This window comes from Kogia breviceps, chromosome 5 (genome assembly GCF_026419965.1).
Source record: "Kogia breviceps isolate mKogBre1 chromosome 5, mKogBre1 haplotype 1, whole genome shotgun sequence".
Taxonomy (NCBI): Eukaryota; Metazoa; Chordata; class Mammalia; order Artiodactyla; family Physeteridae; genus Kogia; species Kogia breviceps.
Window position 1 is genome coordinate 102,075,067 of NC_081314.1, and position 22,752 is coordinate 102,097,818.

The 22,752-nt window shown below is 38.6% G+C and overlaps 1 protein-coding gene across 49 annotated transcripts in view; it reads left to right on the top strand.

Annotated features, from left to right (window-relative positions):
• Positions 1-22,752, top strand: part of ABI3BP (ABI family member 3 binding protein) — a 285,160-nt gene that overhangs the window by 82,504 nt on the left and 179,904 nt on the right. For all 49 annotated transcript variants that reach the window (XR_010840794.1, XR_010840796.1, XR_010840793.1 and 46 more), the window contains exons 3-4: positions 11,398-11,466; positions 15,648-15,780. Coding sequence is in view for 46 of the 49 variants with exons in the window: in XM_067034765.1 (XP_066890866.1) it covers positions 11,398-11,466; positions 15,648-15,780 (202 nt within the window). In the remaining 3 variants the exon portion in view is untranslated. The remainder of the gene's footprint in view (positions 1-11,397; positions 11,467-15,647; positions 15,781-22,752) is intronic.

The window sequence follows — 22,752 nt, forward strand, 5'->3', positions numbered from 1 at the left end:
TTTAATGTGTTGTTGAATTTTGTTTGCTAGTATTTTGTTGGGGATTTTTGCATCTCTGTTCATCAGTGATATTGGCCTGTAGTTTTCTTTCTTTCTGACATCCTTGTCTGGTTTTGATATCAGGGTGATGGTGGCCTCATAGAATGAGATTGGAAGTGTTGCTCCGTCTACTATATTTTGGAAGAGTCTTAGAAGGTTAAGTGTTTGTTAGCTCTTCTGTAAATGTTTGGTAGTATTCACCTGTGAAGCCATGTGGTCCTGGGCTTTTGTCTGTTGGAAGATTTTTAATCACAGTTTCAATTTCAGTGCTTGTGGTTGGTCCATTTATATTTTCTATTTCTTCCTGAGTCAGTCTTGGAAGGTTGTGCTTTTCTAAGAATTTGTCCATTTCTTCCAGGTTGTCCATTTTATTGGCATATATTTGCTTTTAGTAATCTCTCATGGTCCTTTGTATTTCTGCAGTGTCAGTTTGTACTTCTCCTTTTTCATTTCTAATATTGTTGATTTGCGTCATCTCCCTTTTTTTCTTGATGAGTCTGGCTCATATTTATCAATTTTGTTTATCTTCTGAAAGAACCAGGTTTTAGTTTTATTGATCTTTGCTAACATTTTCTTCATTTCTTTTTCATTTATTTCTGATCTGATCTTTATGATATCTTTCCTTCTTCTAACTTTGGGGTTATTTTGTTCTTCTTTCTCTAATTGCTTTAGGTGTAAGGTTAGGTTGTTTATTTGAGATGTTTCTTGTTTCTTGAGGTAGGATTGTATTGCTGTAAACTTCCCTCTTAGAACTGCCTTTGCTGCATCCCATAACTTTTGGGTCATCGTGTTTTCATTGTCATTTGTTTCTAGGTATTTTTTGCTTTTCTCTTTGATTTCTTCAGTGATCTCTTGGTTATTTAATAGTGTATTGTTTAGCCTCTATGTGTTTGTATTATTTTTACAGATTTTTTCCTGTAATTGATATCTAGTCTTGTAGCATTGTGGTCAGAAAAGATACTTGATATGATTTCAGTTTTCTTAAATTTACCAAGGCTTGATTTGTGACCCAAGATATGATCTATCCTGGAGAAGGTTCCATGAGCACTTGAGAAGAAAGTGTATTCTGTTGTTTCTGGATGGAATGTCCTATAAATATCAGTTAAGTCCATCTTGTTTAATGTGTCATTTAAAGCTTGTGTTTCGGGCTTCCCTGGTGGCGCAGGGATTGAGAGTCCGCCTGCCGATGCGGGGGACGCAGGTTCGTGCCCCGGTCCGGGAGGATCCCACGTGCCGCGGAGCGGCTGGGCCCGTGAGCCGTGGCCGCTGCGCCTGCGCGTCCGGAGCCTGTGCTCCGCAACGGGAGAGGCCCACGTACCACACACACACAAAAAAAAAACCAAAAAAAAAAAAAAGCTTGTGTTTCGTTATTTATTTTCATTTTGGATGATCTTTCCATTGGTGAAAGTGGGGTGTTAAAGTTCCCTACTATTAATTTGTTACTGTCGATTTCCCCTTTTATGACTGTTAGTAATAGCCTTATGTATTGAGGTGCTCCTATGTTGGGTGCATAAAGATTTACAATTGTTATATCTTCTTCTTGGATTGATCCCTTTATCATTATGTAGTGTCCTTCTTTGTCTCTTGTAGTAGTCTTTATTTTAAAGTCTATTTTGTCTGACATGAGAATAGCTACTCAGCTTTCTTTTGATTTGCATTTGCATGGAATATCTTTTTCCATCCCCCCACTTTCAGTCTGTATGTGTCCCTAGGTCTGAAGTGGGTGTTGTAGACAGCACATACACAGGTCTTGTTTTTGTATCCATTCAGCCAGTCTCTGTCTTTTGGTTGGAGCAGTTAATCCACTTACATTTAAGGTAGTTATCAATATGTGTGTTCCTATTACCATTTTCTTAATTGTTTTGCTTTTGTTATTGTAGGTCTTTTCCTTCTCTTGTGTTCCCTGCCTAGAGAATTTCCTTTAGCATTTGTTGTAAAGCTGGGTTTGTGGTGCTGATTTCTCTTAGCTTTTGCTTGTCTATAAAGTTTAATTTCTCCATCAAATCTGAAGGAGATTCTTGCTGGGTAGAGCCATCTTGGTTGTAGGTTTTTCCCTTTCATCACTTTAAATATGTGTTGCCACTCCCTACTCGTTTGCAGAGTTTCTCCTGAAGGATCAGCTCTTAACCTTATGGGGATTCCGTTTTATGTTATTTGTTGTTTTTCCCTTGCTGCTTTTAATATCTTTTCTTTGTATTTAATTTTTGACTGTTTGATTAGTATGTGTCTTGACATGTTTTTCCTTGGATTTATCCTCTATGGGACTGTCTGTGCTTCCTGGAGTTGATTGACTTTTTCCTTTCTCATATGTGGAAAGTTTTTAACTCTGATCTCTTAAAATGTTTTCTCAGTCTCTTTCTCCTCTTCTTCTGGAATCCCTACAAATCAAATGTTGGGGCACTTAATGTTGTCCCAGAGGTCTCTGAGACTGTCCTCAATTCTTTTCATTCTTTTTTCTTTAGTCTGCTCTGTGGTAGTTATTTCCACTATTTTATCTTCCAGGTCACTTATCCGTTCTTCTCCCTCAGTTATTCTGTTATTGATTATGTCTAGAGAATTTTTAATTTCATTTATTGTGTTGTTTATCATTGTTTGTTTGCTCTTTAGTTCTTCTAGGTCCTTGTTAAACGTTTCTTGTATTTTCTGCATTCTATTTCCAAGATTTTTGATCATCTTTACTATCATTACTCTGGATTCTTTTTCAGATAGACTGCCTGTTTCCTCTTCATTTCTTTGGTCTGAGGAGTTTTTACCTTGCTCCTTTATGTGCTGAGTGTTTCTTTGTCTTCTCATCTTTCTTAACTTACTGTGTTTGGGGTCTCCTTTTCACAGGCTGCAGGTTCGTAGTTCCTGTTGTTTTTGGTGTCTGCCCCCACTAGGTATGGTTGGTTTGGTGGGTTGTGTAGGCTTCCTGATGGCGGATACTAGTACCTGTGTTCTGGTGGATGAGGCTGGATCTTGCCTTTCTGATGGGCAGGACCATGTCCAGTGGTGTTTTTGGGGGTGACTGTGACCTTATTATGATTTTAGGCAGCCTCTCTGCTCATGGATGGGGTTGTGTTCCTGTCTTGCTAGTTGTTTGGCATAGGATGTCCAGCCCTGTCGCTTGCTGTTTGTTGAGTGGAGCTAGGTCTTAGCATTGAGATGGTGATCTCTGGGAGAATTCTCACACACTGCTCTTACGTGGGGCTAGGAGGTCTCTGGTGGACCAATGTCCTGAACTCAACTCTCCCATCTCAGAGGCACAGGCCTGCCACCTGTCCAGAGCACCAAAATCCTGTCAGCCACATGGCTTTTGGGATGTCTGAGGTCTTCTGCCAGCATTCAGTATGTGTTCTGTAGGAGTTGTTCCACATGTAGATGTATTTCTGATGTATTTGTGGGGAGTAAGGTGTTCTCCACATCTTATTCCTCTGCCATCTTGAAGCCACAACCCGATACATATATTTCATATTATCTATTTTTTGTGAAAAGAGATGATTTTATTTTTAATAAATTCTTTGTTAGAATAGCTTTAGGTTTAAGAAAAGTTGCAAGTATAAGACAGAGAATTTCTGTGTACTAGACATCCAATTTCTCCTATTCACATCTTATGTTAATATGGTACATTTGTCACAACTAAGGAACTAATATTGATACATTATTAGCTAAAGTCCACAACTGATTTGATTTCCTCCGTTTTAACCTGAGATCTTGTTCCATTCCAAAGTCCCATGCAGGACACCACATCACACCTAGTCATGTCCCCTTAGGCTCCTGTAGACTCTTTCTCCCAGACTTTCCTTGGTTTTGATGACCTTAATGGTTTGGAGGAGTCATGGTTAGGTATTTTGTAGAATGTCTTTCAGTTTAGTTTTGTCTGATGTTTCTTCTCATGTTTAGACTGGGATTTTGGGGAGGAAGAGATGTATTACTTTAAAAAGAATATGAAAAGGAAAGTAAGCAAAAGAAAAATTACTGCTAAATATTCTTCACATTGAGAATCCAACTCTCATGCCTCACCCTTCAACTCAGAGCTATCGGTAGCCTTATTTTTCTACCACATCACTCTGTGCCAGCATGAACAGTGGTTAGGCCACGTTTGGGAAACACTGCTCCCCTGGGTTTCCTTCTAAATCACTGACCCTCTTCAGCCAGTTTTGAAGCTGTTCCTTTCTTGACCTTACTGGAAGGTGTCAGGCAGTGGCAGCAAGGACCAAACTGCCCCTGGCCAATGTACCATGCCACTGACTGTTAAATATATTTGAGAGATTTTTTTTTCTTTTTTTTTTTTTTTTTTTTTTTTTTTTTGTGGTACGCGGGCCTCTCACTGTTGTGGCCTCTCCCATTGTGGAGCACAGGCTCCAGACGCGCAGGCTCAGCGGCCATGGCTCACAGGCCCAGCCGCTCCGCTGGCTGATCTTCCCGGACCGGGGCGTGAACCCGTGTCCCCTGCATCGGCAGGCAGATTCTCAACCATTGCGCCACCAGGGAAGCCCTATTTGAGAGATTTTAAAAGCTGGGGAAAAAGTATGTCTTAGAACCAATGAAGTATGGTATTCTGAACTTTTAATATGCCATTTACTATAAAACAGCTTTATATTGAATATTGTCAAATTACCATTTGGAGTTCAGACATAAATATGTTGATGTTATGTCTCCAAATCAAATTAAAACCAGTCAACTTCCACCTGCTAGATTCATGAAAAGTTGAATATATTTTCCTTAAGACTCTGTCACTGCCCCCACAGTTTTCAAAATCCTAAGGAGCTGGTACAGTCCCGATGGAGGCCCATCCAACTTCTGTATGCAGTATGGCTTAATTGCATTCAAGACCACCTTACCTGCACTAAGCCCTGTTGTGGGCTGGTCCTCCACCACCGTATTAGGTGCCTGCTGGCCAAAATCCCTGCATGGGCGGGCACAGCTGCTCAGAGGAGACCCGTTCTGTGAACAGGCCTCTGGCTCAGTGCCCAGTGTTCTCCTTGGCGGGTTTCCAGGGCAGCAGCTCAAGGGTCTTACTCTCTAGCCCAGAAGCATTCCTGAGACTCTATCTACCTCAGAGCAAAAGGAGATTCCAGCCTCCACTGGGGACCCAGAGGGAGTTGTCTCTCCCCTCTTTGGGGATGAACCGAGGATTAAGCCTCAGTGTTGTTTTTAAACCTCCAAATCATGATAGGAAGCAATCTGGCCTCTCTCTCTTTTTTTCTAATCAAAAATAAACCTAACTACTGAAAAAAGGAGTTTATGGACTGTCTTTAACAGGCTCAAAGTTACTTGGAAATTGAGTTTGATTTTGAAACTTCTCTCTGGGCCTTGGTGTTTGGGATGATGTCCACCTTCTCTGATTGGGTCCAAAGGGTCCCAGATCTTTAAAGCACAACGGTGAGAGCAGAGTGGTGCCTGGCCCTCTCCTGCTAGAGTAAAGCCTGCACACCCTCCACAGATCTGGTCTCTGACAGAATGTTTTCAAGCCAGCTGTCTTTAGCTTATGGAGAAGGTGGCGCTCTGTACATTGTGATTTCAGGGACAGAGGAAAGGAATTAGGAAGAGTGCTAGGCCAAAAGATTCTCCCCACTGGTTACTTGATGCCATGTATATATTTAGTAGAGGACATATGCTTGTCTTTTATGTAATTAAAATAGAACAGATCATGAATAGGGTTACTGTATTAATATGAATTCACTCATGCTAAGTTGTAAATAGTTGCTTTTGTGATTGTCTCTAAGAGCAAATGAAAATAAGATTGATGAGGAGTAGCACATTTGGTAAAGAGATACCTCAAAGAGGGAAATGGACATGGAAGCTTAAATCTGGGGCCTTCATGAGCAAGTTTGTTCTAATTCACAATTCTGGTAAGGCTGGCTTTAGGTGTAAATATTCCAGTAATGCTTCCAATCCACTGCCTCATTTTATATATTCCTACATCATTGGAGTAAAAGAATATGTCATATAATTGGTTACATCATTCTTTGTTTATGTTCCTAATCTATGTCTCAGGCACTCAATAAAAATGCTGAAGCAGGTTACAAAATAAAATCCTAGTGTAACATTTAAAAATATTTAGTAATAAAAGGGACAGAATAATGAGGGTTGAATATTCTGATAAAGCCAGGGAGTTACTCCATAGAAATGTACGTTTAGGGTCCTGCGTGTTTAAAAAACGTGGTTCTGATATTTTACAGTAGGTTTTATCATATTGAGGAAGTATTCCATTAAATCCGTATTAATTAAGAATTTATGTTGAATTTTGTCAAATGCCTTTTCAGAGCTTGTGGAAATCGGTGCTTTTTTTTCTCTTTACATTCCTGGAATGAACTAGACTTAGCTGTAATGTACTATTGTATTATGTGCTGCCAGATTCAGCTTGTCAATATATTCTACAGGATTTTTTGCATTGATATTTGTGAGCAAGTATTGTTAAAGAAAAATTATTCAGTGACACTTGTTAAAGATGGTAAGAAAGACTTTATTCAAGGGGGAGGGGGTTCTTGTGATAGGTATAGGGAAAATTGCAGTGGTGTCTTGTAGTGAGGGAGAGAAATTGGGCTCAACTCCAAATATAACAAGGAAAAGTGGGAATTATAGCTAAGGAGCAGAGTAAGAGTGAATGGATGGAAAATTACTAAAGGGAGACATCAGGGGTCAGGGAGGATTCTGGTGAAACTGACCAAACAGGGTTCTTGATGAAGGCAGACCAGGGTGATCAGAGATCATCTGTGAGATGGAGGATGATGAGGAACTTGATTGGATACCAAGTGTAATCAAGTATGGAAGATGGGGGATTTTGGCTAAACTGTCTCAGGATTCCTGCTCTGATTGGACAATGCAGAAATAAACACAGAAGCCCAAATGTCAGAGCCTAGTTGAGCAAGCGCTCAGAAGAGCCTGATAAGAGTTTGGTCAAGAGAGAGAATCTTTGTCAGGGTGGTGTGTAATTTTCTTTTTTAGTGAAATTTTTGCATTTTGAAATCTTTGATGCTTGCTTTAGAAAAAAACAAAACAGTTTTGAACATTTTCCTTTTAAAATATGTCCTCAGGGCTCTTAGGACACAAAATTCTACTTCTAAGAAATCATCATCATGATAGCTAACATTAAATTAGCACTTTCTGCGAATAATCATCACTAAAACCCCTATGAGCCCAGGTACTATGATTTTTCAATTTTGCACGTGAGGAACTAGGTGCACTGGTGTTAAGTATTTTTCCTTGTAACTAGCAACTAGCTGAGCAGGATTTGATTGCAGGCTCCAGGGTCCATGCTCTTACCCAGAAATTTAGTCTGTGATGAAACCAAACTGTTAAAAAGATGGCAGGGGTAAAGTATATTTTTTGTTTGTTCAGGTCCCTTACGTGATTGCCTTTAGGATCATCCTGGCTTATTTTACGTTATTTTTGTAGAAACTCACACAGCAGGAAAAGGAAAAAAAACCTCACTAGGACACCATCCTGAAGTAGTGTGGCTTGCCATGCAAATGTCCCCTAACAAAAATGTGAGAATTAGGATTTTTTGAGCAGAGCGAGTATGGGAAGATTATTTGTGTTACCAAAAAATCTAGGACTTTATAAAGAATTTCAATAGTAGATTTCCTTAAACAGGAAGCTGTCCATATCCTCCATCACAGGGCATTCAAAATATGAAGCAAATTAGATTTAATTAGTTTGCAACATTGTCAGGAATGGAAAAATTGTCAAGGTAACTGCATTCTATACATTTTCTTAAAATTTCTTAATAATACACTTTCTCTAAATAAAGAAGTAGTTGATATTGGCATGTGTTGCCAAAATTTCTGATCAGGCTACAGTGTATATATTTCCAGACTGCTACAAATCCACAAAGAATTTCATAGTGCAGAATAGAAATATAAATATTGTTTTTCAGTTGTTGTATTTTTCCACGTCTGTGTTCCCAACTGAGCGCAAAGACTACTGAAATGCGTGAATTTGGAAGTTTTTAATGAGCAGTGAGAGCCAGCATACGCACCCAAGTCCTGACATCTGTTCCAATTTGTAATTGGCTGTAACAGCCTATGCTCTATGCAGAATGACTGATCATAACAAAAATTACGTTTAAATTGCTCATGTAACCATATGTCTCGGATCATGGCACTATCTTTGGCTTCTATGTGTGTTATTTTTCTAGTATTTCAGGATTTTTTTTTTTTTTAAACCACTGAGGTATAGTTGAATTAACGTGTATCAAGGAAGGAAATAAAAGGCTAACTCTAAGAGACTCTGCCACAATGAGAACGATTTAAGAAAAATGGGATTTAGCTTTGTTTTCTAGAAGTGAGTTCCAGAGACTTATTAAAACGTCATTTTGGGGACAAGATTAAGAGAGCTACATAATTTGCAGGGCCAAGTGCAAAATGAAAACACAGTGTCCATGGTTCAAAAACCAGGAAAAAAATGTCATTAAAGGTACTAAAATATAAAGTTTTTTCCCTTCTTTCCACATTTTCTCTCTCAACTTGTCATGGTGCTATTTTATTTGCTATTTAAGGTCATTTAAGTAAAGAAAAATTACGAGTAAATTATTAGCATTTCTTTGTATTGTGCAATGCTAGTTTTAAATGCAAATGTAAGACCCTTTAACTCCTAAGCAGAATCACTAAAATGACACAATTTGTATTTTGTAGTTCATACACGCATACGTACTTTATTCTTGCCACACTAGTGAAAATGCACAGAACTGAACTTGTTTTGTTTTGTTTTGTTTTTTGGGTTTTTTTGCGTTATGCCGGCCTCTCACTGTTGTGGCCTCTCCCATTGCGGAGCACAGGCTCCGGACGCGCAGGCTCAGCGGCCATGGCTCACGGGCCCAGCCGCTCCGCGGCATGTGGGATCCTCCCGGCCCGGGGCACGAACCCGTGTCCCCTGTATCGGCAGGCGGACTCTCAACCACGGCGCCACCAGGGAAGCCCAGAACTCAACTTTTTGATACTTGCTTATTCTACTAATACTCTCTGCCGTACACTTATGAGTGAGGGAGAACTGAAAACAAAAGGAAGCAGGGGTTTCTCTAGCTTTTCCTTTCCCTCTACGTCTTAATTTTCAGCGTCAGTGGCTGGCTAATACAGGAAAGGAACGTGAATAATAAAGGACATGATAGTATTCTTTGGTCATTTTTGTTTCTTAATATGCTGTTGCTTTCTTTCTGCATTTGAAGCAAGTTCTGGTTCAAATGGAAGTGTGACCTCACAGGGCTGTCAGTGTCCCTTCCACAGCCCCTTACTCAGTGGTAGATGTAATACGCTTACCTTATTTGACCTCTGAGTCTTACTGGACTCCCACACGACATGGGCCCTTTGGAATGCTATGCTAATGGGTACCTAGAATGCTCTACATGGATGGAAGGAAGTGCAGACATGCATTATTGTTCGCATCTCCTTTAGCTCACACACATGCTCCATTATCCCATTGGACAGCCCTTATAAAACATGAATTCAAAGATAAAAGTATTAATTTCACGATGGTGACAGCAGGATATTAAACCAAGCGTGGGACCCTTCTGAACATGGGGCCCATGTGACTGCACATGTTGCCCATGAGGCTGACCCTGCCTCAGTGACCTCATCTCCAAATTGGGATAAGAATAGTTCTTGTCAGGTAGGATTGCCATGACGGGTAATTAAATTATGAATATAATGTATCCAGCACATAGGAAATACTCAATACACAGTAGTTTCTTAATACCTATATTGCTCTATATTCCAAATAAAATCACGAAATGGTTATTATATTGTTACTAGAAAACTTGATTTAAGTTGAGCTTTTCCTTATATAAGCTCTGCTAAGCAAGATATGCCTTCAAACACATGAGACTGAAACACAGCGAATGCTCCTTTACCTGTATTGTGGTCATGAGGCACCAATGCAATCAATGAGCAAAGCTCTGAGGTCAGTTCAAGAGGTTACCTGGTTTATCTTTTGCAGTGGTAATTACTGCAGCAGGTTATAGCAAATAGGGCTGGGTGAGGTGTCCAGGAAAAAGACAAAGGCTTGAGTCATTAAACATGGTTGAAGGCCAGGTTGTCTCTGGCTGAGAATGAGGTCAGCCCCATAAAGCCTTGGGCTTCAAACACACGGAGGGGATATATTTGAAAGAAAACAAAGACGTGAGCTCCATCTGAGCAAGTAGGAGTGAACTGTGATTGACTACAGCATCCGTATGAAGTGTGGTGTAGAATGAGTTCCAGGATCCAGAGTTACTGAAGAAATATTGTAGATAATACCCATCAATCAATTGATTAATCTAACAGAGCTGCTTATAAAATGCTATTTTATAGACCCAGAGTGTATTTGGCTTATTTATACACTGTGTATAGACCAACCATTCCTCTTGAAAACATCATTTTAAAAAACTATGATATATTATCAGCCCCTGATGGAGTTAGCACATATTGATTGTCTAAATATCATTTTATTTTTATTTATTTTTTTTACTGTCCACATTTTAATTTTTATTTTTTTAGGTTGTTAAAATTTATTGAAGTGTATTTGATTTACAATGTTGTGTTTAATTTCTGCTGTACAGCAAAGTGACTCAGTTATACATACACATATTCTTGTTCATATTCTTTTCCATTATGTTTATCACAGGATATTGAATATAGTTCCCTGTGCTATACAGTAGGACCTTGTCATTACTATTCAATAAGTTTTGATGAATACAGACACCTGTGTACCTTAAAATTGTCAAGATACCAGCCCACAGGTTTCCCTCATAAAACTTAAATCGTTTTAAAAGAGATTCTTTATTTTCCATTGGTATATTTTAGGTGAAAATTATACCAACTTAAATTGTGATTTTGTTTAAAAATTGTTCATGAAAATGATTGATTGGATGTGATAACAGACTGAAATTATGCAAACAGGATAAAAAAATAAGATGTTATGAATATTCAGGTTCCCAAGAAAGTGAGCAATTTCAGATCATGCAACAGATGAGACTCTTGCATCCTGTGCAAGTATGATTTTCCTTCTCTGACTTTGAAGCACCAGACTGACCCTCTGTGAGGAGTAGGATAACAAAAGAAATATGATCTGATTTTTTAAAAAATCTCTGCAGAGAAAAGGACTGATGAAAATGTGGCGTGAAATCTGTGTCTAGCATAATTCTTTTAAGACCTCTCCCTGACTCCTGTCCATGGGGTTTTGAAAATCTGGATTTAATTTTCATTTTAAAAACTTAATGGCCTGAACTATCCCAAGAAATCTGAACTTTCTGAATTCCTGGGCCCTCTCACCCACCAATGCTGTGGTTACGATGACTAAAGCTGACTAAAGCTGGGAACACTGAGTCAGGAATGGGTTTGCTGTGGTGAACTCTGTTTGTTCTCAAAGAATCTTACTGATAAATAATGTTACTGTTTCCAGATGCTGAGCCTAAATATCTGATAGTCGTGCGGCCCGCTCCTCCTCCCAGTCAAAAGAAGTCATGCTCAGGTATTTCTGTTGATTTTTTTTTTTAATTAACTTTAAACCATGCCTTTTCATCTCTTTTCTACCCACAAAGACCACGAAGCTTGGGGATGTCTCAGGAGTATAGGTTAGAAGATGTACAGTGCCCAGCAGACCCCCGTCAACACAACCCTGCTTGGGGAGTAGCATAGCCTGGTGGGAGAGGCTCTTGGGGTCTTTTCCAGCCTCACCACATACAAACTGCAGGGATTGAGGCAAATTATTGAACCTCTCTGTGCCTCCATTTGCCGTATGATAGGGTCTGCGTGAGGATTAAATGAGTCCACAAATACACAACACGTAGGACAGGCCTGGCCCAGAGCAAGTGCTCATTTAGGGTTAACTCCTGTTGGCCTGTCTTTATTTTGTAATGTGTGAACTAAAGCCCGTTCTTGTGCCTTTCAGATTTTTTAGGGCAAAATTTGACGTCTAACTTTTGCTGAAGGAAACTGTTGACATTTCAAAAGCATAACTCATTTACGTGTGTGTTAAATGGGTTGGAACTTGGATTTTATTTATGCCTCTTCCTTCTAAATCTCTTGTATTTAGTCAAACATAGAAAATAGGACTTCTTTCATAAAACAGCAGTGCAACACACATCTTCCCAGGGCTAGGGAGACTTAAAACAGGAAAGTAGATACCATATGTATAAAAACGTAGAAACATTTCTGCATGACTAAGGAAGATTAAAATCCTGTGTTGTCCCGGGACTTCCCTGATGGAGCAGTGGTTAAGAATCTGCCCACCAATGCAGGGGACATGGGTTTGATCCCTGGTCCGGAAAGATCCCACATGCTGCAGAGCAACTAAGCCCGTGCACCACAACTACTGAGCCCACGCGTCTTGGAGCCCATGGGCCACAACTACTGAGCCCACGTGCTGCAACTACTGAAGCCCACGTGCCTAGAGCCCATGCTCCACAACAAGAGAAGCCACCACAATGAGAACACTGCATACCACAACGAAGAGTAGCCCCCACACGCAGCCCCACCCCCAAAAAATCCTATGTTGTCCCAATTTCACTGCTAAAATTTCTTCTCAGATCAAATAAGGAAGCCGTTGCTATTACGAAGGACTGATAGAACTGTAAATATGCTTTTAACATCTGATGTCACATCTTACTGCTCTAGATAAAGTTGATCATACTGCTCTTCTTTTCTTTTTCATGTTCTGATGTGAACTGTTCTCAAAATAATTATTTCCTAATCATATTTGTCTTTTACAGTACTCTGGTTGCCACACAGGAAAAAGGATCTTTCTTAAAGGGATAAGAAGGGTTGGGGGAGCGTACAGATATTCACATACACTGAGCAAAGGCGCCCTTTGCAGCTCTGTATTCTGTCTCCTAGGTGTATTAGCCATGCCTGGTTACTAGAAATCAGTTGCCACTATCCCCTCCCCTCCTTCTGTTGGTTTCCTTTTCTTTTTAGAGAAGCAATAAATGGTCAAGTATTTTGAGAAATACAGATCCTTTTCCTTGACCTCTTATATTATCCCAAAGTGCAAGGGAAATTTCAATCAGTACTTACAACTTACTAATGGTAGTTGTCCAGGCAGCTTTCCATACACTTGAAAAGAAATGTACTCTCAATATTTCAAGATTCTATTTCAAAATATTTAACAATAAAGTCAGGAAGCATGAGTATGGTTTTTTGGGATTCTGGCTTCATAGTCACTGAACTTTTTCTTAATATGATTATAAAACAAATATACAAAAAGAAGTAAGGAAGGTCAAGAGAGTGATTACACCTTAATAGCATTTTATAACTTTGTTTCATTTGGGGGCTTCTGTGACACTGGCCTTAGCGATTATTTTTCACTATGATGACCAACACAGGAAATTGTTTCATCCCATCCTGCTCAGGATATAATACCCCACCTTTCCTTTCAGGCAACAGATATAATTTTTTTTTTTTTTTTTTTTTTTTTTTCGGTACGCGGGCCTCTCACTGTTGTGGCCTGTCCTGTTGTGGAGCACAGGCTCCGGACGTGCAGGCTCAGTGGCCATGGCTCATGGGCCCAGCCGCTCCACGGGATCTTCCTGCACCGGGGCATGAACCCATGTCCCCTGAATCGGCAGGCAGACTCTCAACCACTGCCCCACCAGGGAAGCCCCAATTTTTGTTTTATAATCTGCATTTAAGAGTGATGTAATGAGTCATGGATTAGCTTCCATTCATTTTATATTTGTATCTGCCACATAAATTTTAATTATTTAATCATTTTTAAAGTAAGATCCAAACTTAGTGAAATAATTATTTGATAGTCATGTAAACCTTAGGTTCCTTGGAGAAAGAAAAATGTACCTTTTTTCTCTAAGTGGCATTATCTTCATACATTGTGAGCTAAGCCAGTGATATAGTAAAAAGAAAAGTAGATTATAATTCAGGAGACCTGGATTTGAATCTTGATCTTACTGTGACCTTGGACAACCTTGAAACTACTCTGGCCCTTGTTTTTCATCTATAAAATGAGACAGTTGTGTTACGTGAGTGAAAATCAACGCAGGGGTGGAATAAGCCTTATCAGAATCACCTCAGGGCTTTTTTAAACTACCCATGCCCCCCACCCTTATCTCAGATTCTAATCCACCCTCCTTGGGGGCCAAACTTGAACCCCTTGAATCATAGATAAGGTACTGTTGCAGGTGGATCTGGACAAATTTTCAGAGAAGTATAGGTGCATGTTTGCAAGTAACTAAACAATAACCATCTTTGAAAATTATTTAAAATATCTTTTAAAAATTCATGTATGTCACCACTAGGTTATGTATATTCTTGTTTCAGAGGGCTTTTCCGCTAGAGTAACAACTTATACAACTTAAATCTGACAGAAGCAAAAGTCATGGCACAATTTTCAGGGGTATTTGGTTCAGATAACCTTAGCTATCATACAAGGAGTACCCTCCTACCTACCTTATAAAGGTCACAGGCCATTTTGCTGTTTGGCTTCCACTACAGTAGATGAAGATAACAAAATTTCTTTTTATAGCAAATATAAATAGTATCATGAAATGAAAAAGGGAATTAATGGAAATACAAAGCATATATGTTTTACATTAGTGCTGCATGGTTTTATTAGGTCCCGTTGGATTTTTAATTAATCCTATTAGATTTTACACTGATTTCTTTTATGAGCCAATGTTGGTTTCCATGGTTGAAAACCTGCCCTCCTCTTTTTCACTCTCCTCCCATGCCTGCAATTTCACATATTTTTGAAAAAGCCAATGTCTACGCCCCCCACTCTTGAAAAGAATCTAGAGTGGTATATCAGCATCACCCTTGGCATTGCCCCAATCCAGTTAGACTTGTCAGAATAACTGTACTTCCTGTATTATTCCTACTCTTCCAGCAGTATTAAAAATGTGTACCTTTTCCATTTAGATACTCACTGTAAAAAAAAAAAAAAAAAAGGCTATTACATGGTCTCACAAGGGATTTTACACTTCCAAATAGTTTTTTTTAAAAAAGACTATAACCTGCAGCCTACATGGTAAGCTTTCTTTTCTAAGGTGTTATTTCACACTAATCCACAGTCCCAGGGGGAAAAAAAGCAACATTTATTTTGTCTGTAAAAGAAAAGTGAGTATATATGTGTATATATATGTATATATATATGTGTGTGTGTGTGTGTGTGTGTGTATGCCTATGTGTGTGTGTGTTTATTTCATTGGTAATAGCCAAGACCTCCATTTTCATCCTTGACTCGCACGAAAATAAAAACTAGGAATGGATATAGTTTATGTGTATACACACACACACACACACACACACACACACACACAAATCTCAAAAGCATATTTCATTTGATTCCTGCTTAAATTCATGGGCAAACCATTATTAATATTTGTGCACTATATAAAAAGAAAAGGAACTTAATGCTTTCACATTCTTCATCTCTTGCTAAATTGTCTTTGTCTATTTTATCCAAATCATAAAGGACTTCCCTGGTGGTCCAGTGGCTGAGACTCTGCACTCCAGGGGACCCCTGGTCAGAGAACTAGGTCCCACATGCCACACTAAGAGTTTGCATGCCTCAACTAAGGATCCCGCATGCCTCAACTAAGACCCAGTGCAGCCAAATAAATAAATATTTTAAACATTATTTTTTTAAAAAGAAAATACACTAAATGTTAATGAGAATTAACCTGTCCGTTACCTCCACAGGTAAAGCACGATCTCGCAAACCTCTCCAGCTGGTGGTTGGCACTCTGACACCAAGCTCCGTCTTCCTGTCCTGGGGCTTCCTCATCAACCCTCACCATGACTGGACATTGCCAAGTCACTGTCCCAATGACAGGTAGTTCATCATTATGGAAAATTTTGTTTTTCATCTGAAAATTGGCACTTGCTTTCAATAGTATCTGCACATGCTTTAGAAGAATGTGTAAATGTCAGGAGCATCAGTATTTACAGATCAGCTATTAGCTGTAGAGCCTGATCTAGGTGTGTGGGGAATGAAGATACACTAGTCAGGGTCCCTACCCTTCAGGGAGTTATCATCTACTGAATAGAAAACACATGCAAGTATTTTTTCTTTCTGAAGAAAAAACTAGACGGGAAAATAAGCCAAATAGCAAGTAGGGTTATCAGTGATAAGTGTAAAAAAAAAAAAAAATCAGAGGATGAGGTTGAAAGCACTTAGTACAGACTGTTAAAAGTTGCAAAGCTTCATCTTTGGTTTGAAAAGGATGGATCTTTGATCTGTCATTTGACGAAGTGCTAAAACAGTAGTTCTCTCAGTGTGGTCCCTAAACTAAGCAGCATCAGCCTCAATAAACAACACTTGGGAAATTATCAAAAATGGAAATTCTCAGGTCTCCAGACCTACTGAATCAGAAACTCCACCTAAGCTCAGGGATCACTGGCTTAGAAAACTGGAGGGAGGAACACATGGAGAAATGTAGGTCAAGGAAAAGCACAGCTGGAAATGAAGCTACCATCTTTGGCAGAACAAAATAAGAAAAACCTAAGTTTATTTTAAAATTACTGCCATTCATCCATCCAGCACATGTAGTTGGTATTGTCTATGTGCTGGCCACTGTATAAATGCTGAACCATGATTCTAAACTGGGTATAAGATGATATTTGCTTTTCATAAATATTTACTACAGTAGCTTCAAAATTCAAAACTTTGCATCTGACAATCAAAATTTTCAGGCTTCAACCAAGGAGTTTTTATTTTAAAAGATTTTTTTTAAAATTTTAAGTACTCAAAGTGACTTAAATGTTTAAGATTTGTTTCATTACTTTTTTACATAAAAAACTTTGTTATTGAGGAATAATTTAAACCTAGTAAAATGCACAGATCTGAGGTGTACAATTTAATCCATTACAAAAAAAAGCTGTGTAACCATGTACTGTACACCCCATCAAGACATAAAACATTGTCATTACTCCAGAAAGTACTAGAGAGTTGGCCTACTCTAGAATTCCATATAAACAGAATCATAAAGTATGTTCTCTTTTTGTGTCTATCTTATTTATTCAGCATGTTTTTTGAGATTCATTCATGACATTGCAAGCATAAATAGTTCATTCCTTTTTATTCCTGAGTAGTATTCCATTATGTGAATATTTCAGAATTTATTGATCCATTTTCTTGATGGTGGACACCTGAATTGTGCCTTGTTTTGGGTTATTTTGAATATAAATTTTATAAACATTTTTGTATAAGACTCTTGTAGATATATCTTTTAATTTCTCTTAGATCAACACCTAAAAGTAGAATTGCTATGTCACAGGGAAGATGTATATTTGATTTTTTTTTTGGCCTAATTTTTCCATTTAAATTCCCACAAGCAGTATATGGGAGTTCTGGTTGCTCCACATCTGCACCAGCATTTCATGTCATCAACATTTTTCATTTTAACTATTCTAATGTAGTCGTATCTCATTACCATTTTAATATGTATTTCCCTTGTACTAAAGATATCAAAATCTTTTTCATGTAGTTTTTGGCCATATATCTATTTTTTGTAGTGCTTTATTTCTTTTTATTTGTCTTAATTGGACAGAAAAGAAAGAGCTTTAAAATGTTTGTAAGTTCTCAGAAGTACCTTTCATATGACTTTGATTAAGAAGTCTAAACTAAGGGGCTTCCCTGGTGGCGCAGTGTTTGAGAGCCCGCCTGCCGATGCAGGGGACACGGGTTTGTGCCCCGGTCCGGGAAGATCCCACATGCCGCGGAGCGGCTGGGCCCGTGAGCCATGGCCGCTGGGCCTATGCGTCCGGAGCCTGTGCTCCGCAATGGGAGAGGCCACAGCAGTGAGAGGCCCGCGTACCACAAAAAAGAAAAAAAAAAAAAGAAGTCTAAAGTAAGAAAGAAAAAAATTAAATTTTCTTTCACATGTCCATAGTTCTAAAGGGAAATTCTTGGAAAAAGTATGTAGAAGATATGCCAAAACTAAATTTTTTGAAAAGTAATTTTGAGCTTTTTCAAAGAATCTGAACTATTCCTATTTCAACCACTACTAAACCGATAACTTACTTTGTTTGGAAATGGACTCTTGAAAGAACTTTCTTTCTTATGATAACTTCAGTTTATAATGGGTTCACAGGGTGCCAGTGCTGAGAAAACAAACACTTAAGGGTTGCTTTCTTTTTCTTTTTTTTTAAGTCTCTTACTAAGAAAGAAAGAAGGGGAAAAAAGGGAGGGAAGGGGATGGGCAGGAAGGGTAGAAGGAAGGAAGGAAGGAGACCTGATAGTCTTGTAACAAAGCATAGCTGATTTTAATGGTTACTCAACTTGCTTGATAAATCCATGAGGTTCAGTAACTTGCAAATTCGTATAGCAGGATTTGGATACGATTTCCTTTCCTGTCCTCAAGCCTTTCCTTCAATTTCACTTGGTTCTGCTGACCCCTCCATGAAACAACTTATCTGATGATTGATTCTAATTGATAGAGGTTGCCACGGTTTGACAGCACAAGGAGATAATGAATATGAAGAAGGTAGAGGAACAGTTGCCTGGACAGAGCTAGAATTTTATCCAAGGCAATTGACTTGAAGGCCCCAAGCTACTCAGACAACGTGTACACCTCACCCTCTCATCCCCTTGCTCATACACCCTGGCTCTGCTCTTCTCATCAGATAGATGGAGTCATGCCCATCAAATCACAATATTGAAAATAAATAATTCTACCTAGAATGAAGTTTTTTAAAAGATTCAATAATAACATGTCAAGATGCTTGCCAAGTTTCAAACCTGAGTGAGTGGGAGGATCAAAGTATCCTTGACAGAAATAGGGAATTGTTAGAACATGACTAAACGGGAAGAATTAAATGGTAATGACAAAAAGAAGCATTTGGAGTACTTGTGAATTTTATTTACCCATGCCTCCTTTCTCCCTAGTTAGAACAGTTAATAAAGAGCTGACATTTGAGAAAAAATAATAGTCCTTATTTAAAAGCTCTGGAAATACTGTACATATTATAAGCACCCAAATAAATCCACCAGAACAAACTCAATTGGTGTACTTAGATGCAGAATTGGAGAAATCCACCCTCATATGATTATGTAGATGGTATTTTTTAGAATTTAGATTAATCCAGCAGGTTAGAGTAAGCAATAATAGTTATAGGGAATGATTCCTCCTTGAAAATTAGAAGATTAGTACAGCTCAAGTTTTCCTTCAGGAGCATATTCTGACAAAACCTTTGGAATCTGAATGCCCTTGGCTTGCTACAGGAACATCAACTGATGTCATTTTAATCCATTTAACTCTAATATTTGGCACTATGTGTAAAGTCTCTGATTTTTTTTAAAACAAAATCATTTCACATTGGTTTGTATAGCATCATTTAGTAATTTGCATATTACTATGCAAATGCAAGTAATTTATTGGAAAGGTTTCTTTACATTATACTTTGACTTTTTAATTAATTAATTAATTTATTTATTTATTTTTGGCTGTGTTGGGTCTTCGTTTCTGTGCGAGGGCTTTCTCTAGTTGCGGCGAGTGGGGGCCACTCTTCATCGCGGTGCGTGGGCCTCTCACTGTCGTGGCCTCTCTTGTTGCGGAGCACAAGCTCCAAACGTGCAGGCTCAGTAGTTGTGGCTCAAGGGCCTAGTTGCTCCACGGCACGTGGGATCTTCCCAGACCAGGACTCAAACCCGCGTCCCCTGCATTGGCAGGAAGACTCTAAACCACTGAGCCACCAGGGAAGCCCCTATACTTTGACTTTTGACTTTATATATCAGAGCTCTTGTGTGGTGAGTTTCTAATGAGAAAACCTCTGTTTTCTATTTTGTTTTAAGCTTGGAAACATTAATGAGTCACTTTATCCTTGGGTGTATGTTTCCCTTCCTATTTGCATAGGGTCCATATGGTTCTGCCATGTTTTTAGAGCCTTTTCTGAGTTCACATTCTTTGGAGAGTAGATGTACCTAATTTACAGTTTTTATTCTTAATGGGCTTTGAAAGGAATAATGCACATGTTTGTCCTCAATATATCTAAGGTCAAAAGAAAGCTTTCCAAATTGGCCCAGATGAAGAGTTAAAACCACAATTTATTTCACCATTAATAGCATAGTTTTTCCTTCCCATGTTTCCAGCTTGTTAAAGTGTTCAAGATTGCCTAGTTCTCACTCCTTTGCCAACTTATTAAAACTTTATGATTCTTTTAGAATTTTCTTTTCACATTGTACTTACTTGCTCTTAATGTAGAATGAGGGCCCTCCTTTTTGGCTGGTCCCGGGCTGTTTTTTTTTTTTTTTTTCTTTATCCCAAGTTGTTAAGAAGTGAATATTTTTGATGTCTGGAAATTCTCACTTGATTGAGCCCAATGCCTTGTTACCCATTTGTCTTGCCATGTAAATTTTAAGCTCTGTGAGGACAGGGACCATGGGTATCTTAACCACCATTGTTTCCTCAGTCCCCAGGCCAGCATCTGGCACATAGTAGGCCTTCAATAAATTTATACTGAATGAATAAACAGTAAAATGTTAGCATTTTCACTTTTATGCCTTACCGTTACTTCAAACTTAGGACAAAATTGAACTCATACTTTTCTCTTGAAATATCAGTTCCTGTATTACTTTCTGAAGTATCATAATTCTTTCACTCTCCATAATTTGAAACTTCATGAATTTTTAAATTCTTCATTTCCTATACGTATTGAGGCTCTGAGTTACACTGCTTTTGCCTTTGAGAAGTACCCATATCAGTATCTTTATCTTCTGCTTCTCCATTTCCATGTCAATGATTCCAATCCAGACACTCCTTACCTTACCCTGCATCCTGGGAATAGCATCCTGGCTACTGACCCTGACTCTTTTCATATCCCAATCCATCCTGGTTTCTGCAATACTGAAGAAAATTTAGGATATTCGCCGTCAGCTCACTGTTTCTTCATCCCAGATTTAGTTTTAACTCTCTTCTGTTCTTACCAAGGAACATGTTTCTGACTTCAGACAATGCTCATCATCTGGTCGCTTCCATATTCTATAAGCCTTGGCTCTTTTACATTTGCCTCTTTACTGATATTGGTGCCCTGCCTCTTGCTTACAAACATGCTCAAATTTCCCTACTCCCAAACAACATCTTCTGTTGACTGTGTTATATCTTCTAGGCTACTTTTCAGACTCTTCTCTTAATTCCAAAACTTCTCAGATTAATGTGCTCTCATATTTTTGACTTCTCTACCACACTACAGTCTTTATTTTCTTTCTCTGGCTTTGGTCTTCTTTTTACCATTCCACTGAAACTTCTCTTAGTGATCATCAATGATCAATTAATTGCTAGATCCAGTAGAGTTTTCTCAGTTCTTATCATTTTAAACCTCTTTGTGGGAATTTTGGCCATCCTCCCATTCTTGAATTCTTTCTTCCTTTGAAATTTTTATTTCAATTTTCCTGTTACCCTCTTTCTCTTATATTTTGCTTACTTGTTATCCTGTCTCTCAAATATGGAATAGAGATCTATCCTTGGATGTCTCACCTATGTATCCTCCTCATCTCAGTTATAAGCCATGTCTTTATCACCTCTATATAGAACAGTGATTCTCAAACTTTGATGTACTTGCAAATCATGGCAGAGATATTGTTAAAATGTGGGTTCTGATTCCACAGTCCTGAGAAAGAACCTGAGATTGTGCATTGAGGGAGATGCAAGAGGGAAGAGATATGGGAACATATGTATATGTATAACTGATTCACTTTGTAGTAAAGCAGAAACTAACATACCATTATAAAACAATTATACTCCAATAAAGATGTTAAAAAAAAAAATCTCCCGGGAGTTTCTAATGTTGCTGTTCTACAAGGAATAGCAGGAGTGGTATAAGGATGTAAATGACTTCCAATGCTAAACCTCTGACCTTGACCCAGTTCCAAAGCTCTAAGTGTATTTTTAGTTGTCTGTGGAATATTTTCATTAGGATGACCAAGTAACAGTGTTCAGCACCTCAAACTCAAACTAAATCAATGTTGTCTATACTACTAAAAAAACCTCCTTTTCCATCTCTTTAACTTCCCTCTTCTCAAGCTTGAAAATTGAGTTTTGATTTTTATTTACACTTCCCTTGGCACCCATATCCCATAAGGAGTCTAGTCTCATCAATTTAACTTTGATCTGTTCCTTTTTTCCCCTTCATTCTATTCCTTCCATGATTCACTTCTTTGTTATCTTATATCTGGACTACAGAAAAGTGAGATTCCTGTCTCCAGTTTTTCTCTGATTATTCCACTGCTGATAAATCTAACTTCCTTCATTACTGCTCAACTTTATTTACCTGTTGATTCTGTTGAAGAATCTCCCCCAGGTTCCCACTGACTGGTAAAAAAAAAAAAAAAAAAAAAGGTCATAGATTCTCTCCAAGAATATATCTCAAGGAATCTTCAAGTCTTCTTCCTGACATGGGGTTTAAATCTGGCCTACTCTGTTCTCCCTGGATCTGGGTAGGATTTCCTGCTCTAAATCTACCACTGAGGTGGGGTTTACAAGGTAGCCTTTTTACAAATTCAGCCTTTAGGATGCCATGCCCAGCCACCATCAGATGCTTTGCTTTTCATCCTGCCTTCTTTAGTCATCTGCAAATGTACACCTGCCTCTTTCCCTATTCCGTGAGCTCATTTTTTAATTTATGCCCAGCGTCTTACTTGTTTTCCATCACACATACAACATAGCATCACACTTTACAACAGTAGTTCTCAACAAATGCATGAATGAATAGGCAAGTGGAATGTCCAAAACTAGCTTTAAAAATCATCGAACTAGTCCATTCAGCCCTTGAACCTCCTCTGAAACATCTCTTAAACAGACGTCACAGT